The sequence below is a fragment of the Puma concolor genome, chromosome E2 (genome assembly GCF_028749965.1).
Source record: "Puma concolor isolate L17-30 chromosome E2, mPumCon1.1.hap2, whole genome shotgun sequence".
NCBI lineage: Eukaryota > Metazoa > Chordata > Mammalia > Carnivora > Felidae > Puma > Puma concolor.
In genome coordinates this window covers 20,124,872-20,144,924 of record NC_141681.1, presented here as the reverse complement: position 1 = coordinate 20,144,924, position 20,053 = coordinate 20,124,872, and the positions used below count along the sequence as shown (strand labels likewise).

Genomic DNA, 20,053 nt, shown 5'->3' with positions numbered 1-20,053 from the left:
TCATGGAATCAAGCTCTGTGTCAGGCTCTTACTGACAGCAAGGAGCCTGCTTGGGATTCTCTCTCTCCCTCCCTCTCTCTGCCCCTCCCCTGCTCACACATATACACACACATGGCTGGGAATGGAGAACGCAAGGAAATACCTAAAGGGTACAGAGTTCCTTTCCGAGATGATAAAAATATTGTAAATGACTATAGTTGCACATACTGTAAATATACTAAACACTACTGAATTGTACACTTTAAATGGGAAAATGGTATGGTGTGTGAAGAACATCTCAATAAAGCTTTTTTAAAAAAGATGAAATACTAATATAAACATGTATAAACCTTGAAAACATTATTCTAAATGAAAGAAGCCAGTCACAAAAGACCATGTGCTCTATGATTCAATTTATATAAAAAGTACAGAATAGGCAAATATATAGACACAGAAAATAGTTTAGTGGTTGCCTAGGCTGGGAAGGTGGGAAGAATGGATGGGGAAATAGGGAGGGTGACTGCTAAAAGGTATGGGGTTTTTTTGGGGGCGTGATAAAAATGTTCTAAGATTGATTGTGGTAATGATTGCACAATTCTGTGGGTATACTAAAAGCCAATGAAATGTACACTTTAAACAAGTCAACTGTATGGAATGTGATTTACATCTTAGTAAGGTGGTTACAAATATATATATTTACCACCTGGGTGGCTCAGTCGCTTAAGCGTCTCTTAATTTCAGCTCAGGTCATAATTTCATGGTTCATGAGTTCGAGCTCTACATTGGGCTCTGCAGTGACAGCATGGAGCCTGCTTGGAATTCTGTCTCCTTCTCTCTCTGCCCCTACACTGCTCGCTCTCTCTCAAAAGAAATAAAAATAAACAAAAAAAATTTTAGTGTTTTATTTATTTTTGAGAGAGAGACACACACATAGCATGAGCAGAAGAGGGGCAGAGAGAGAGGGAGACACACAGTCCAAAGTAGGCTCCATCCAGGCTCTGAGCTGTCAGCACAGAGCCTGATGCAGGGCTCAAACTCACGAACCACAAGATCATGACCTTAGCCAAAGTTGGACACTCAATGAAATGAGCCACCCAGGCTCTCCAATAAAAATAAACTTAACAACAACAAAATATATTATATATATTTTTATTATATATATATTTATATATGTTTATATATATTTTACATATATATATAAAAAATATATGGTAGCAAGACATTTACTCTAGAGTTGTTTACACTTGTGAGAGATTGAATATAATCTAAATGTCTCTCAATTAAGTACTAGTTAAATAAATTTATAATAATCTTTAATATTGAATACTACTCAGTCATTTAAAAGAATGAAATTACTATACTATTATACTAAGTTGAGCACTATGCTTTTATTTTTAAAAATACATGCACAAAGGAGCACCTGGGTGGTTCAGTTGGTTGAGCATCCAACTTCAGCTCAGGTCATGATCTCCTGGCTCGTGAGTGTGAGCCCTGCATGGAGCTCTCTGCTATCAGCACAGAGTCCACTTCGGATCCTCTGTCCCCCATTTTCTCTGTACCCCTCCTGCTTGTTCTCTCTCTCTCTCTCAAAAATAAATAAACATTTAAAAAAAGTTTTGAGAGACACAGCATGAGTGAGCGAGGGGTAGAGAGAGAGAGGGAGAGAGAATCTCACGAGGTGCAGAGAGAGAGGGAGAGAGACTGCAGAGCCCAAAGCAGGGCTTGAGCTCACACATGTGGGACTAGAACTCAAAAACCAAAAGATCATGACCTGAGACAAAGACGGGTGCTCAACCGACTGAACCACCCAGGCGCCCCATCAAAAATAAACATTTTTTAAAAGTACACACACACAAAGACACAAATTGTACATACATAAAAAAATATAGAAACATGTATATGTGTGTATATATACATACATACATATACATATATAAGAGAGAGAGATTACTTCTCCATCCTTTCTCTTTCTTGAACCCTTATTATACAGATGTTAGATCTCTATCTTCCGTGTCTCTTATTTTTTCAGTCATCATTTCCATTTCTTAAAAATCTTTTCTTTCTGTGCTCAAAGATGGTTACTCAAGTATCACTACTTAATTTTGAATTTAAAACCAATAAAACTTAAAAAATAACTTAGCAGGAAAAATATTTTACCCTCTAACCTCTACTGAAAAAACAAAACAAAAAACCTTGAAAAAAGTTCTATATTCTTTGAAACAAAAAAACCCCACCTCATTTCCTTCTCTTTCAAGCTGTTCTATTCTGTGTAGAATTTCCTTTGCTTTCTTCCAGTACTCTTCAAGATTCTTCTCTTTCATATTTATGTCTTCTAATTGTTTTTCATTCTCATCAAAAGAATATTCTCCTAGACTTAGACATAATTTTTCAGCTTCATAATATGGGAAAAAATAGTTAATTTATCCATTACTGGAAATGTTTTTTTTACACTTTAAATGTAATTTTAACACTAAATACAGACAACCTCATGCCCCACACCCCCTTCTCTAAATTTGGCCCATCTAGACTAAATTAACTGTCTAAATGGTATAGAAAATAAACACAAAGCCAGTGCTAGGCAGAGGCCCAAGCCCCAGTCATAAATTAGACTTTAATCTGCAGAGTTATAGGAGAAAGAGTATCATGAAAATATGTTATGCCAGATACATGAACACCCAGTATGGATACTGGTTTTAAAGTAGTTTTTTTTCAACAGCTTTCATAGAGTGGTTCCTTCCTATAATCTTTTAAGTTTTCTTTTTGCATTTTGCAGCAGCAATTTTTCTTCCATGAAGACTAATTCAATGGCCATTAATCCTTCAATGCATGCTCCCTCCTAACACAGGGTCTTTGTGCCTCACTGTTGCTCATACCTGAGACATTTGCCATAACAAATTCCCTTCTTTTCACCTAGTTAATGCTATATATTCAGATCTCAGCTCAAGAATCACTTCTTCCAAAGCCTTTTCTGCTCCAAGTCTAAAACACAGTCTTTTGTTCTATGCTCTCTAAGCTCTATTGCTCCATCCATTCCTAGCCCTTAGGTTAATATATAACCATTCATTTTTGAGATTATTAATGACTACCTGTTTATCTAGTTAAACTAAGCTCTATGAGTGCAGACTGTTGTTTCTTAATCATTGTATCCCTAAAACCTAGCAGAGTGCCTGGCAAATAAAAGGCACTCAGTTTTTAAAATAAATGAAATGTACTTTATAATTTAACCATAAGTCACCTGTAGACCTCAAGTTTAAGTCCTACAACTAAATTTGTCCACAATGCATAAAATAAGTAAGTTCTCTATACTGTTGCTCTCTTCCAGATAGATTTTTAATATGATGAAACACTCTAGTCATGTCCAAATCATATACTCTGCTTTTCAAATGTAAGAAGAGCCTGGGGACCTTAAGGGGTTTGGCTCATTCAGCAGATACAAATTCCCTTTCATAAACTTTGGTATTTGTTTAAAGTAACAATATACTTACTAATTTTTTTGCAATTGTGAAGCACAAAAGTGGCAGCTTTGTTTAGTTCCTCACTCTGTGATTCAGTTAAGGCTTGTATCATGAGTGGAAGCCCATTGTTTTTAAAAAGGTCATACTGATTTTCCTCTGGAAAATACATCAAAAATGAGAGTAGAAGATAGTAAATCCTAAGCAAGAGACAGCAAAGCAAGGAGAATGGAAAAGTGGAGCAGGGAGCAAAGAGGAGAGAAGAGATTGCAAGGAGAGAGAGCGAGGAATGCAGAGAGGGTTGAAAAAGAGGAAAATGGACAGAGAGAGAGCAGGAGAAGATTGGAAAGAGGGAGGAAAATGGAAGAGGAGGAGAAAAAAGAGAGTGATAAGTAGAGAAAGAAAGATAGGACTTTCAAAGGTTTTCAGTAAGGGAGAACAGGATTGGATCTGTGCAGCAGTGTAAGAGTGGATTGAAAAATGGAGATACGGGAGAGGGAACACAAGGAGAAATCTATTCCAATAACATTGGTGAAAGATGTTGAGGGGCTAAGGGCCTAAATTGGAACTGGGCAGAAAGGGATAAGGAAGAATATGGATGAAGAAGGATGAAGAGCAAAATGACTAGCTTGGGGCCTGAATGACTTGGAGAAAGGCAGTACTTTTAAGCCTTTCACATGAAAATGAGGGAAAAAAACAAAAGTGGATTTTCACTCCACTGTTGTAATAAGCACACTGAATAAATTTAATACTTACCACAATCCTCTGTGCAATGACCAAGAGTAAGTATGATGCTAAATTTTTCTCCTGAATCCAGACTTTCATGAAGCAGTAATGTCAGAAGTTTTGAAACAATCTGATACTTGGATAGTATTACTCCAAAAGTAGCTATTAGTATAAAATAGAGGGAAAAAAGTATAAACTTCAAACTCATAACTATATATATATATACTATATGTCAGATCTTATCCTGGGAGAATGATCTCATAACTATATAATATCTAATATTCATAGCTCATATAATATCTAATATGTATGTGTATGTGTATATAAATAAATACATTGTAATAATATGGTGACTTACATAGTCCTCATTAATCCCACTTCCCAAGATAGGGACAGTTTACTAAAGCCTATTTTATGAAGAATGGTTTCTTCTCAATTATCCTGCATAATGCTGTGAGTATGAAGTAATAATACTACCTCCCTAAAAGCTGAATATGCTTACTCTCACCTTATACACCTGTTCTTATCTAGATGGACTATAGACCTTCCTATGTAACTAACTCCTGCCCGTAACTGAAATACATTATTAACTGCCATGGTTCTAATGTTAATGACACAGTGAAGCATCCCTGAAGCTGTCACAGTGAGATATAACAAAATTCAAGAAGCTGCCATTTTGTTATACTTCTCCTAACAGCATTTTTAACAGAGTTCACCCAGTGTCTAACAATACTGATATCAATAGTAAGGTTGTAAATTCTTCAAGGTACTAGGTCTTAATCATTTTTGTGTCTCTAGAGCTCACTAAGAGCCCAGCACATAGCAGGCCCTTAAAAGCTGATCTTTGGGAATGCAAGCTGGTGCAGCCACTCTGGAAAACAGTATGGAGTTTCCTCAAAAAAACTAAAAATAGAACTACCCTATGACCCAGCAATTGCACTACTAGGCATATATCCAAGGGATACAGGTGTGCTGTTTCAAAGGGACACATGCACCCCCATGTTTATAGCAGCACTATCAACAATAGCCAAAGTATGGGAAGAGCCCAATGTCCATCGATGGATGAATGGATAAAGAAAATGTGGTATATATGTACAATGGAGTATTACTTGGCAATCAAAAAGAATGAAATGTTGCCATTTGCAACTACGTGGATGGAACTGGAGGGCATCATGCTAAGTGAAATTAGTCAGAGAAAGACAAAAATCATATGATTTCACTCACATGAGGACTTTAAGAGACAAAACAGATGAACATAAGGGAAGGGAAACAAAAATAATATCAAAACAGGGAGGGGAACAAAACAGAAGAGACTCATAAATATGGAGAACAAACTGAGGGTTACTGGAGGGGTTGTGGGAGGGGGGATGGGCTAAATGGGTAAGGGGCATTAAGGAATCTACTCCTGAAATCATTGTGGCACTATATGCTAACTAATTTGGATGTATATTTAAAAAAATAAAAAATAAAACAAGTCAAAATAAAAAAAATAATAACTGATTTTTTAAAAATCACCTACTTATTTTTCAGTTTTTTGTGAATGTTAAAAGCATTGGTTATTACGGAGATTTACAGACTATCATTCCTCAGTGTCTGTACATGTGAGAAGCAGCCATGGGTTCAAGTCTGAGTCTGCCACACACTAGTTATGGTTGGGTAAGTCAGACCTCATACTTATTAGAAAGAAGCATAACTTAATTCTTTATATAATTTTTAAAAATCTATAAATTGGGTTTTCCATTCCTTATGTTTCCCAAATGTCCATTTCTAACTTAAAGTTTTTAACTTAATATTGCTCTTTTGTTGAAACAAAGGTTTAGAAATAACAGAATCTTATCTTGATTCTATCATTAGACAAAGTCGGAAGTCCTAGTTTTGAACCCTTAGGGAAGTCATAACCTTCATGGGAAAACAAGGAGTTGGACTAGATAAGTTTTAAGATTCCTCCCACATGTGAGAAACTGGAAGTCCAAACCATGTTTGTGTTCCATCTACCATTTCAACACCTACCATGTTGAATTCAAACAAAACGCAATTATATAAAAATTACTAAGCATGTTTACTCACGATTATCAGCAATACACGCATCCACTGTCTTTGTCACCACCACTGCAAGCTTAGCACTGGAAACAGTCTTGTGTGAATCAGATTCCAGTTGCACAAGAACTTGAGACAATACATCCAGTCCACCCACAGATATAAAGTATTTCTGAACAAATGCTTAAGGAATAAAGTAGCAAGACTATTAATATCGCAAACAAGTGTATGGTTCCATTCAATTATTTTGCACTAAATATGACATTAACTTGACTTTTTCAAGTACTAAAAATCCCAAAATTAAAGAATGAAAAAATCTAATCTTTACCTTTAATCATAAAATAGGTCATTTACTTAAGTAAGAAATGCACTTTCACATGGAACAACTACACACACAGTACAGTGTTTCTCTTGTGTTAGATATCTTTCTTATTTAGCAAGAACTGGTATATCTTGCAAGAATGGCATTAGTAAACTCAAGTCCTTCAATAGAGCTATGAAGAATAGATTAATTCATTTAGTGTGATGTTGCAATTAGCAAGCTGCCTATTTTCTGAATTCCAACTTAACTCATTCCTTACATTGCTCGAATCTACAAAGGGCAAAGTAATTTAACTATTCCAAAAGAACACATATTTTATCCATCTTATTTAAGCCTAATTGTTTTAATTCTTAGAACATAAAATTATAACATACTATGGAGAGTCATAACAACTATTCCAAGCAAAGACTCAGTGAAAAATACATTTTTGAAAAGTCGAAGTGTCTTGTTCCCCCTTTGAAAATGATTCTGATGGGAAAGTATCCCATGGGTCTGTGTATTCAACAGTCTCTACAGCCCCTATCCCAGCGGTGGGCTTATAACAAATGGATACATGGATTTTCTGCCACAAACCTTCTTCCCAGTATACCCTAGTACTACAAATTGAGCCAAGATGATTTAAACAAAAAAATTACTTTTTGTATTGTTCAACAAAACACAAAGATCTTAATCTAAAAAAACATCATGGTCAGAATTTTCTACATTTGGGAAAGGAACTGTTAGGAAATGTTATCAAAGGATAAGCAAACATTTTCGATATTATGGAGACTCCAAAACAGGTTTCTTTACTGCAAAATATTTTCATTAAAAAAAAATTCTTGAAAAAAGAAGTATTTTTATTTTTATATTTATTTGTTTTATGGGGGGAGAAGGAGAGAGAATGCATGCATGAACAGGGAAGGGGGGGGGAGGGAGGGAGAAGAATCCCAAAGAGGATCTGCACCTGCAGCACAGACCTGACATGGGGCTCGAACCCACAAACCGTGAGATCATGACCTGAGCTGAAACCCAGAGTCAGACCCTTAACCAAATGAGTCACCCAAGTACCCCTAGGAAGTATTTTTAAATGCTTAAATGAAAATGGCACTGTATTACCATGATTTCTAGTTATGGCCCATGTAATAAAAATTTATAAACACAAGAACATCCTAGTCTACACTTGTATGCTGAATATTTCAAATTTCATCTTATATTTCATACCAGTTTGCTGACAGTAATGAGGTTCTAAAATTATTATTCATCCAAGTTGACTCTTAGATAAAAAGGAAATGTCAAAGCATCATGGAGAGAATCCAATTTTTGGAATTATAGAGCTAAGTTCCTTTGCATGTGAAACATGACTATTTGCTTTAAATGTGTGAATACAGAAATATACCAGCAACATGTGAGAAAGTTCTAGTTGCTCCACAACCTCATCAACATTTAATATTACTAGCCTTTCCCCTTTCAGCCATTGCAGTGAGTGTGTAGTGGTATCCTTTGGGTTTTAGTTTGGATTTCTCTAATAACAATAATTCTGAATTTTTTCAAACATTTTTTCAATGCTTATGTATAATTTAATATTCATATCTCCTTTGGTGACATATCTGACCAAATCTTGCCTCTTTTTTTTAATCATTAGGTTGTTTTTTTGTCCTACTGATTTGTAAGAATTCTCTATATATCTTAGGTGTAAGTTCTTTACCAGGCGTACATTTCACAGATATTTTCTCCCAGTCTATGGCTTTCCTTTTCAGCTTTTAATTTCAGTGAAGTCCAATTTATCATTTTCTCTTTAGTGGCTCATACTTTCTGTGTTCTAAGAAAGCTTTGTCTTCTCCCAAGTTATGAAGATTTGCTCCTAAGTTTTCGTCGAGAAGTTTTGAAGTTTTAGTTCTTACATTTAGGTCTATGGATCATTTCAGGTTCATTTTTGTATACAGTGTAAAATTAGGGTTGAGATTCATATTTTGTGTATGGATATCCACTCTTTCCAGCACCATTTGTTGAAAAGATTATCTTTTCCCACATGGAATTATTATGGCACCTTTGTAGAAAATCAACGACTATCTATGTATGGGTCTATATATGGGCCATTTTGCTGCATTGACCTAATATGTCTACACTTACATCAACGCCACACTTTCTTGATTACTGCATAATAAGTATTGAAATCAAGTTATATAAATCCCATAATTTTGACCTGTTTCAAAAAGTTTCGACTATCCTGGCCCTTTTGCATTTCCATGTAAATTTTAGAATCAGCTTGTCCACCAATTTCCACAGCAATGCCTGCTGGTATTTTGAGGGGGAATGTCTTGAATCCAGAAATGAAATTCAGAAGTGATATTCTAATAATACTGAGCATTACAATCCATGAGTGTAGGGTATCTCCCATTAACCTAGGTTTTCTTTATCTCAGCAAAGTTTCATATTTTTAAGCATATAGACATTGCACAGATATCATTAAATTTATCCCTAGTTTTTTTGTTTGTTTGTTTGTTTTGTTTTTTTTTAAGTAGGCTTCACACCCAGCATGGAGTCCAACTTCAGGCTCGAACTCACAATGCTGAGATCAAGCCCTGAGCTAAGATCAAGACTCAGACGCTCAACTGACTGAGCCACCTTGCTACTATTTAGAAATACAGTTTATTTCTGTATGTGACCTTGGATCCTACAACCATGCTAAAATCATTTATTCATTCCTACAACTTTATTTTCGATTCTTCAGACAATCGTGTCAGCTATGAATAAACACTGTATTTTCTTCTTCCTTTTCAATCTCTATGCGTTTTTACTTTCCTGCCTTATTTCACTGGCTGAAATACCCAGGAAAATCTTAAACTAATGAGAGTGGCTATCATTTTTTTTCCAATCTTGGCAGAGTGGGGAAGGAGGAGGGGATTAAGTTTTTCACCATTAAATACGCTAGCTGTAGTGTTTTGTAGAGGCCCTTTATCACATGGAGAAGTTCTGTCTATTCCTAGTTTACCAAAAGTTTTTGTCATAAATACATACTGAACTATGTAAAAGCTTTTCTTATATCTTTTTAGATCATCATATAGTTTTTCTTTTCTGTCATAGCCTGTGAAAATGGTGAATTTTCCAATGTTGAACCAATCTTGCATTCCTAGGATAAATGCCACTTGGTCATAATATATTACCTTTTCTATATATTACTGGATTTAATATTTTTTATGTTAAAAGAATGTTTATTTATTTATTGAGAAAGAAAGAGTGGTGGAGGGGCAGAGAGAGAGGGAGAGAGAGAAATCCCAAGCAGATTCTGCACTGCCAGTAAAGAGCATGATGCAGGACTTGACCTCACAAACCGTGAGATCACGATCTGAGCCAAAATCAAGAGGATGCTTAACCAACTGAGCTAACCAGGCACCCCAATGTTTTTTTAATTTTTTTATTTAAAAAATTATTTATTTATTAAATTTACATCCAAGTTAGTTAGCAGATAGTGCAACAGTGATTTCAGGAGTAGATTCCTTAATGCCCCTTACCCATTTGGCCCATCTCCCCCTCCCACAACCCCTCCGGTAACCCTGTTTGTTCTCCATATTTAAGAGTCACTTAGGCTTCATCCCCCCTCCCTGTTTTTATATTATTTTTGCTTCCCTTCCCCTATGTTCATCGGTTTTGTACCTTAAATTCCTCATATGAGTGAAGTCATATGATATTTGTCTTTCTCTAATTTCGCTTAGCATAATACCCTTTAGTTCCATCCACGTAGGTGCAAATGGCAAGATTTCATTCATTTTGATTGCTGAGTAATACTCCATTGTATATATATACCACATCTTTTTTTATCCATGTGTCCATCAATGGACATTTGAGCTCTTTCCATACTTTGGCTATTGTTGATAATGCTGCTATCAACATTGGGGTGCATGTGCCCCTTCGAAAGAGCATACCTGTGTCCCTTGGATAAATACCTAGTAGTGCAATTGCTGCATCATAGGGTAGTTCTATTCTTAATTTTTTGAGAGACCTCCATACCATTTTCCAGAATGGCTGCACCAGTTTGCATTCCCAACAGCTGTGCAAAAGAGATCCTCTCTCTCTGCATCCTTGCCAATATCTGTGGTTGCCTGAGTTGTTAATGTTAGCCATTCTGACAGGTGTGAGGTGGTATCTCATTGTGGTTTTGATTTGTATCTCCCTGATGATGAATGATGTTGAGCATTTTTTCATGTGTCAGTTGGCCATCTGGATGTCTTCTTTGGAGAAGTGTCTATTCATGTCTTTTGTCCATTTCTTCACTGGATTATTTGTTTTTTGGGTGTTGAGTTTGGTAAGTTCTTTATAGATTTTGGACACTAACCCTTTATCTGATATGTCATTTGCAAATATCTTCTCCCATTCTGTTGGTTGCCTTTTAGTTTTGCTGATTGTTCCCTTCACTGTGCAGAAGCTTGTTATTTTGATGAGGTCCCAATAGTTCAATTTTGTTTTTGTTTCCCTTACCTCTGGAGACATGTTGAGTAAGAAGTTGCTGCGGCCAAGATCAAAGAGGTTTTTGCCTGCTTTCTCCTCAAGGATTTTGATGGCTTCCTGTCTTTCATTTAGATCTTCCATCCATTTTGAGTTTATTTTTGTGTGTGGTATAACAAAGTGGTCCAGGTTCATTTTTCTGCATGTTGCTGTCCAGTTTTCGCAGCACCACTTGCTGAAGAGACTGTTTTTATTCCATTGGATATTCTTTCCTGCTTTGTCAAAGATCAGTTGGCCATACGTTTGTAGGTCCATTTCTGGGTACTCTATTCTGTTCCATTGATCTGAGTGTCTGTTTTTATGCCAGTACCATACTGTCTTGATGATTACAGCTTTGTAATATAGCTTGAAGTCCGTAAAAAAAATTTTTTTTAAATAAGCTCTGTGCCCATCATGGGGTTTGAACTCATGACCCAAGATCAAGAGTCACATGCTCTACCAACAGAGCCAGCCAGGCACCACTGATTTGTTAATATTTTCTTAAGGATGTTTGCATCCTTGTTCATATATAGTCTTCTTGTAATGTCTTTTTCTTTTTTAAAAAAAAGTTTGTTTATTGGGGTGCCTGGATGGCTCAGCTGGTTAAGCGTATGACTTCAGCTCAGGTCATGATCTCACAGTTCATGGGTTTGAGCCCCGTGTCAGGCTCTGTGCTGACAGCTCAGGGCCTGGAGCCTGCTTCAGATTTCGTGCCTCCCTCCTCTCTCTGCCCCTCCCCTACTTGCTTTCTCTTAGTCTCTCAAAAATAAACATGTAAAAAAAAATGTTTTTTAATATTTATTTATTTTGAGAGAGATAAAGTGCACAATTGGGAAAGGGCAGAGAGAGGGGGAGAGAGACTCCCAAGCAGTCTCCTCACTGTCAGCACAGAGCCTGACAAGGAGCTTAATCCCATGAACTATGAGATCATGACCTGAGCCAAAAACAAAAGTCGGACGCTTAACTGAATGAGCCACCCAGGCACCCCTCTTGTAATGTCTTTTTCAAACTCTAGTGTGGGAATAATTCTGGCCTTTTAAAATGTGTTGGGAGGTATATCTTGTACTTCCATTTCCTGGCAATTAATGTAGATTTTTTTTTTTTCTCTAAATGTTTGGTATAATTCGCCAGTGAAGCCATCAGGGCCTGGAAATTCCTGTTTTAGGTTTTAAACTACATATTCAACTTCTTTAATACATACAATAATATTCAAATTATCTATTCTTTTTCATTTTAGAGAGAGAGTGCATGCACATGAGCAGGGAAGAGGGGCAGAGAGAGAATCTTAAGCAGGCTCCCAGGCTCAGCAGAGAGCCCAACACAGGGCTCAAACTCCAGATCCTGAGATCATGACCTGAGCCAAAATTAAGAGACAGACACTCAACTGACTGAGCCGCCCAGGTCCCCCTGGAAGGTATATATTTCTTCTGAGTTGGTGTTTTTCAAAGAATTTGTCTAGTTCCTGTTGGTTGTCAAATTTAGTAGCATAAAGTTGTTTCTATTATTCCTTTAGTATCCTAATACCTGTTAAGATCTAGAGTGATGTCACTTCTTATTCATGATATTAGTAATTTGGGCCTTCTTTTTTTATTTTGTAGTTAGTCTGGCTAAAGGATCCATTTATTGATCTTTTTAAAGAATCAGCTTTTGGCTTCACTGATTTTCCCCTGCTGTGTTATTTTTCTATTTCATTGGTTTCTGATATTCTCTTTATTATTTCCTTCTTTGAGTTAAACTTGGTTTATTTTCTAGTTTCTTAGGTGGAAACAAATATAAATTGATTTGAGACCTTTCTTCTTTCCTTATGCAAACTATAGTGCGAAAAATTTCCTTCCAAACACTGCTTTTGCAGCAACCCAGTTTTTTTTTTTAAGTTTATTTATTTATTTTTGGAAGAGACAGAGAGAAGGTGCACGAGCATGAGTGGGAGAGAGGCAGAGACAGAGGGAGAGAATCCCAAGGAGGATCCATACTAGTGGGGATCAAATTCATGAACCATAAGATCATGACCTAAGCTGAAATCAAGAGTTGGCACTTAACCGACTCAGCCACCCAGGTGCCCCACAGCAACCCAGTTTTTTCATGTTGTGTTTTCATTATCATTCAGTTAAAAACATTTCTAATTTCTTTATCATTTATTTTTTTCTACTCATGGTTTTGTGGTTATTCTTGTTTTTGGTCTTTGTTTTAGCATGGACTTGTTTAATTTTCAGATATTTGGGACTTTTCTAGATGTTTGATTTTTATTCATTTATAATTTAATTCTATTTAGTCAGAGAACACCCTCTGTCGGGTTTTAGTTTTGCTGTCTAGTTGTTCTGCTTTATGAGGCTATCTGGGGAGATTCAAAACTATGCTGCTACCTCCAGTTTCCCAATCATCTTCCTAACAATGTCTCCTTTCAAGATTTTCCCATCTGCAGTAGTCTAAATGCATTCAAAATGACCCAACTTACTATAATAAAATTACTCCATTAATTCAATTAATTCAATAATTAACTCAATAGGTTTCTGTTATGCTTTGAAATATGTTTCTTCAAGTGTAACTAGACATTAATGAATACTTACTGTTATTTGCAAGAGTAAGCCCAATAAATGAGCAAACAGGGCGAATTACCTCAGGTGTGATGCAATTTATTAGCCAGTCATTAGCATGTGGAAAAAGTGAACAGCAAAGCATCTGATTTTCATCTGAAAGAAGACACAAAGTCACTTGTGTTTTAATATATTTGGAAAACATCAGTTCATTTGTTTTTATTTTATTTTAATATTTAAATATTGAGATAATTACCATTTTGAGGATTGTTGACACAGACACATAAAGTACTACACACTGAAGACCATAACTGATAACTCTGGAAAACATTTTTATCTGACAAATTCAACTCATATTTTGAAAGAACTGTCCTATTTGGTTAAAAAAAAAAGAAGCAAATTAATACAAATGAGTTAAAGTCTTAAGTAGTGAATAATAACAAGAAATTTATATTTGTTTACCTGAACAACTGTGTCAGAACTGTAATACAACCTGTTTCTCTCACAAGTGTCTGTCCAGTCCCTTAAAAAAACAGCCATATTAGCACACAAATATGACTTTTGCTTATAAATAATATTGTAGAGGGGCGCCTGGGTGGCTCAGTCGGTTAAGCGTCCGACTTCGGCTCAGGTCATGATCTCATGGTCCGTGACTTCGAGCCTCGCGTCGGGCTCTGGGCTGACAGCTCAGAGCCTGGAGCCTGTTTCGGATTCTGTGTCTCCCTTTCTCTGACCCTCCCCTGTTCATGCTCTGTCTCTCTCTGTCTCAAAAATAAATAAACGTTAAAAAAAAATTTTTTTTTAAATTTTGTAGAAATGAAAAACATTTAAGTAATATTTCTAATAAATAACTTTTAATCACTTTAAAGTAGTACTAAGTATAACAGAGAATTACAGTAGATAAAAATCTGTAATCACAATTATTATGGAAAATACATTACCTATGCTTATAGAATGACAGCATTCAAATTTCCTCCAAAAAAGAAACAAAATTTTAGCCACAAGCTACATGAAATTTTAGGCCATTGTTGGCTGATATAGTAAACACTGTAACTAAATGGCTAATTCAGTGGAAAATCAAACTAATCATCAAATGTCTCTTTTGCTTTTAAAGCTGTTCTTTTTTTAATGTTATTTAAGTAACACAAATCACTTTACTATTTATTAAAATTAATAAATATCAAACAATATATGCTATTCTCTTTTCTTTAAAGCTAGTAGTTCTCAGGGGCACCTGGGTGGTTCAGTCAGTTGCGTGTCTGACTTTGGCTCCGGTCATGATTTCGCAGTCCGTGAGTTAGGGCCCCGTGTCGGGTTCTGTGCTGACAGCTCAGAGCCCAGAGCCTGCTTTGGATTTTGTCTTCCTCTCTCTCTCTGCCCTCCCCCTGCTCACACTCTGTTCTTTCTGTCTCTTAAAAATAAATAAACGTTAAAAAAATTAAAAATAAATAAATAAATAAATAAAGCTGGTAGTTCTCGGAAGTTAGTGAGATTTTTTAAAAGACACTGATATAAAAGGAACAACTATTTCAATTTATTATTTTTATTTTTATTTTATTTTATTTTTTTCAACGTTTATTTATTTTTGGGACAGAGAGAGACAGAGCATGAACGGGGGAGGGGCAGAGAGAGAGGGAGACACAGAATCGGAAACAGGCTCCAGGCTCTGAGCCATCAGCCCAGAGCCCGACGCGGGGCTCGAACTCACGGACCGCGAGATCGTGACCTGGCTGAAGTCGGACGCTTAACCGACTGCGCCACCCAGGCGCCCCTCAATTTATTATTTTTAAATGTTTCTGCAACATACAAGAATGTACTTACTATTATTTGAAACCAGCACCAATATGACATAGACAGACATTCTTTTCAAATTTGTGTTTGAATCATTATTAGATAAGAACCAAGTTAAGTCTTCAAACAATTCTGAAGTGCACAAAGTCTGCTGACAGTAAACTGAAAAATAAAAAAAATATAATTTCAATTTCTATGCATTAGCACAAGTTATAAGTATGCTAAACAAAATATAAAGTTGCCGACTGGGTGGCTCAGTCAGTTGAGCGTCTGACTTCAGCTCAGGTCGTGATCTCACAGCTCATGCGTTTGAGCCCTGTGTCGGGCTCTGTGCTGAGAGCTCAGAGCCTGGAGCCTGCTTCAGATTCTGTGTCTCCCTCTCTCCTCCCACTCACATTCTGTCTCTGTCTCTCGCAAAAATAAATAAATCATTTTTTTTAATTTAAAAAAAAAATTTTTTTTTAATGTTTATTTATTTTTGAGACAGAGAGAGACAGAGCATGAATGGGGGAGGGTCAGAGAGAGAGGGAGACATAGAATCTGAAGCAGGCTCCAGGCTCTGAGCTGTCAGCACAGAGCCCGACGCGGGGCTCGAACTCACGGACCGTGAGATCATGACCTGAGCTGAAGTCGGACGCCCAACCGACTGAGCCACCCAGGCGCCCCAAAATAAATAAATCATTAAAAAAAATTTTTTTAAAAAGCAATATCTTAATCAGAAGTATACTTGATTGAGGTGCTACAACATGTGCACAATCCCTTAGAATTTCTAATAAAAACCTAACTAAAAAAAAAATTGAAACATAAAAAAAAATTTAAGATGAGTAAGTAACAAAACATAGCCAGAGAAAACTTTTAGAAGATTCATAAACCTGCTTTAGAAAATAGAGACAAATGATACTTGTGCTATTAAGGACTTTCTAAAAATAAAAATATCTTTCCAAAAAGCAAACATGATACCTGACAGTAGGTGTGTGTATATGTGTATGTGTGTGTGTGCATTATAATAATGCAATAAACAGAATTTTCAAAAAATAATTTGAGGGGTGCCTGGGTGGCTCAGTCAGTTAAGAATCCGACTTTGGCTCAGGTCATGAACTCATGGTTTGTGGGTTTGAGTCCCGCGTTGGGCTCTGTGCTGACAGTGTGGTGCCTGGAGCCTGCCTCAGATTCTGAGTCTCCCTCTCTCTCTTCCCTCCCCCGCTCATGCTCTCTCTCTCTCAAAAATAAATAAACATTAAAAAATTTTTGTTTGAATAATAATTTGAGGGGGCACCTGGCTGGCTCAGTCTGAAGAGCATGTGATCCTTGATCTTGGGGTTGTGAGTTTGAGGGTATATAAATTATTAAAAAAAATAAACTTTAAAAAAATAAAATCTTTAAAAAGGTAATAATTTGAACACAGAGGTATAATTAGTATTTGATCCAGTATTTAGAACCAGCTATTGGACATTCTCTCAAAGGCAAAGACAATGTCTTATTTATCCCAATGACTAGCACATAGCTTGGTTCTTACCAAACGATGAAGAAATATTTAATGGATGAAAATTTAAGGATAGAAAGTTGTTTGACAAACTAAAACTTTAGATTCAACTTCATCTTGGCTATACTACAGAAAAATGTTTTGACCAACATGAATTTCTATACCCAGAGTATATTTTTCTATACACAAGATGTTGTAGGTTATCTTCGTCTTTTGATTCAAGTACTTAGATATATAATGAACTTAATAGAAAAATCAAAGATACATATATGCATATGCAAATTCATGAAGTACAAATAGTATCTTAAATCAATGTGAAAAAGATCTTTTTTTAATGTTTATTTTTTGAGAGACAGCCAGAGCATGAGTGGGGGAGGGGCAGAGAGAGAGAAAGAGAGAGAGAAACAATCTGAAGCAGTCTCCAGGATCTGAGCTGTCAGCGCAGAGCCCGACATGGGGCTTGAACTCATGAACCGCGAGATCATGACCTGAGCTAAAGTCAGACACTTAACTGACTGAGCCACTCAGATACCCCGAAGTTTCTTTATTTAAAGAGAGACAGAGAGAAAGAATGCATGTGGGGGAGGGGACAGAGAGAGGGAGAGAGAGAGAATCCCAAGGAGACTCCACACTGTCAGTGCAGAGCCCAATGCAGGGCTCAAACTCAGGAACTAGGAGATCATGACCTGAGCCAAAGTTGGATGCTTAACCAACTGAACCACCCAGGCACCCCTAAAATTACTTTTTAGTAGTCTGTTAAAATATAACACGATGCTTGAAGGATAATGAAAAAAAGTTTTCATATTTTACCATTTTGTTCTGCAACAGCTCCTAATGTATATAAGGCTGCTTCTTTTACCATGCTATGTTCACTTGACTTTGCAAGATTTCTTACAAACATCAAACCACCAATTTCTCGAAAGTAAACACCTGCATTACCTACAAGATGTGCAGACAAAACAGAACATAAATGATACTATGATTCTTTTAAGGAGAAAATAAATCACATGAATATAGTAACATAACAAGTAGAGTGAGTTGAAGAAAAAGAGCTATGCATATTTCATATTTCAAAATACTAAAGAACTACAATCACAGATAAAACTTCACTATCACATCTTACTGTTTTGTTGACAAATTGAATGAATAGTGACCAAAGCTTCCTTTTGTGAAAAAGGGTTGTCCATTTGATACTTCAGACACTCCAATAGTAAGTTCAGATCAGTCTTCATTTCTAAAGAACAAAAATTTCACTTTTTTAAACCAAGTGTTATCTTTCAAAAACTAACCATTTAAATTTCACTTTTTAAATTTCACTTTTTAAATACATATATTTATCATGTCTGTTTTCAAGATAATGAGTACATATTCCTTTTATAATCTATCCAACAGTAAAGATAAAAAAAAAAAAAAGAAAGATGTTGCTTAAATAAAAGTACTTGAAATGAACTTCTTGTAATTATTTGATTTTCCCCTCACATGAAATATAAGAATAGAAAATCCATGGGGTGCTTGGGCGGCTCAGTCAGTTAAGCATCCAACTTCAGCTCAGGTTGTGATCTTGCAGTTTGTGCCCCAAACTGCACAAACCCCGCGCAGACTCTGTGCTGACAGCTCAGAGCCCAGAGCCTGCTCCGGATTCTGTGTCTCCCTCTCTCTCTCTCTCAAAAACAAATAAAACATTAAAAAAAATTTTTTGAAGAACAGAAAATCCAAATGCAGTATTATTCTCTTTAAATAAAGCTACACTGGTTTAAATATCTGCCATTTAGAAATAAAGTGAATGAAAATGAAAATACAACATATTAGAATTTGTGGGATGCTACCAACAGTATTTGAGAGGAAATTTACAACACTAAATGTTTATATTATAAAAGAAGAAAGGTCTCAAATTAATGACCTCAGCTTCAACCTTAAGAAACTATAAAAACAGTAAATTAAACCCAAAGTAAGTAGAAGGAAGGTAATAAAGATCAAAGCTAAAATCAATGATACTGAAAGCAGGAAAACAATACAACTGGTTTTTGAGAAGATCAATAAAACTGAAAAACCTCTAGACAAACTGATCAGGAGAAAGGAGCAAAGACACAAACTACAAATATCAGAATGAGAGATAAGGCACCATCATAGATTCTATAAATATTCAAAAGATAATGTTATGTGCAACTTCATATCTATAGATTCAATGGCTGAATGGTGAAGTGGACAAGTGAAATTAACAAATTGCTTTGAAGATACAAATTATCTCACCCAAGAAGAAACAGACAACCTAAATAGTACTACATCTATAAAAGAAATTGAAATCGTAGTTTAAAAACCTTCCTGTGAAGAAACCTCCAAGTTCAGATGGCTTCATTTGTAAACTCTCCCAAATGTTTAAGGAAGAAGTAATATCAACTCTACATAAACTTTCCCCAAAAGTTTGGAGAGAAGGAACGCTTCCCAACTTGCTCTATGAGGTTAGCCTTATCCTTATACCGAAACCAAAGCCATTAGAAAGGAAAAAAAAGAAAACTACAGACCAATATCCTTCATGAACATTCATGTAAAAAGTCTAAACAATTTTAGCAAACCGAATCTAACAACATATTAAATAATAATACATCATGAACAAGTGGGTTTATCCTAAGAATGCATAGTTGGTTAAGATTTGAAAAGTCAATTGATGTAATGTGATAAACTAACATGGAAAGCCATATGATCACCTCAATGAGGTGCAGAATAAGCACCTGCAGAAATCAAAGCACCTGCATTTTATCAAATGCAGAAAAAGCATTTGATAAAATCCAACACTCATTTCTAGTTAAAAAAAATTTCAGCAAACTTGGAATAGAAGAAAAACTCCTTCCTCAACCTGAAAAAGTATATCCACAAAAACAAAACAAAACAAAACAAAAGCCCTATAGTAAACATAATACTTAATAGAGAAAGACTGAATTCTTTCTCTCTGAGATCAGGAATAAGACAGAGATGTTTAACATTATACTGGGGAGTGTATCATTCTATTTAGCATTCCTCTTAATATTGTACTAGAGAACCTAGCCAGTGCCATCAAGTGAGAAAGAAATAAAAGGCATTCAAATTGGTAAGAAGGTAGTAAAACTATCTGCCTTCATGTGCAACATGATCTTCTATATAGATAACCCGATGGAATCTACAAAAAAGCTACAAGACTAATAATGGAGTATAGTAGGATTTCAGCATATCCATTTAACATACAGAAATCAATTATATTTCTATGTCCCTGCGGTAAAGTAATTGGAAATTG

General features: G+C 35.9%; 1 protein-coding gene across 3 annotated transcripts in view; it reads right to left on the bottom strand.

Annotated features, from left to right (window-relative positions):
• The window catches only part of TERB1 (telomere repeat binding bouquet formation protein 1), a 46,582-nt gene that overhangs the window by 14,842 nt on the left and 11,687 nt on the right, over positions 1 to 20,053 (bottom strand). For all 3 annotated transcript variants that reach the window (XM_086689252.1, XM_086689251.1, XM_086689253.1), the window contains 10 exons: positions 17,909 to 18,019; positions 17,596 to 17,724; positions 15,333 to 15,464; positions 13,974 to 14,034; positions 13,768 to 13,883; positions 13,545 to 13,667; positions 6,225 to 6,377; positions 4,188 to 4,319; positions 3,465 to 3,590; positions 2,214 to 2,371 (listed from right to left, as the gene is read on the bottom strand). In XM_086689252.1, the coding sequence (XP_086545378.1) occupies positions 2,214 to 2,371; positions 3,465 to 3,590; positions 4,188 to 4,319; positions 6,225 to 6,377; positions 13,545 to 13,667; positions 13,768 to 13,883; positions 13,974 to 14,034; positions 15,333 to 15,464; positions 17,596 to 17,724; positions 17,909 to 18,019 (1,241 nt within the window). The remainder of the gene's footprint in view (positions 1 to 2,213; positions 2,372 to 3,464; positions 3,591 to 4,187; positions 4,320 to 6,224; positions 6,378 to 13,544; positions 13,668 to 13,767; positions 13,884 to 13,973; positions 14,035 to 15,332; positions 15,465 to 17,595; positions 17,725 to 17,908; positions 18,020 to 20,053) is intronic.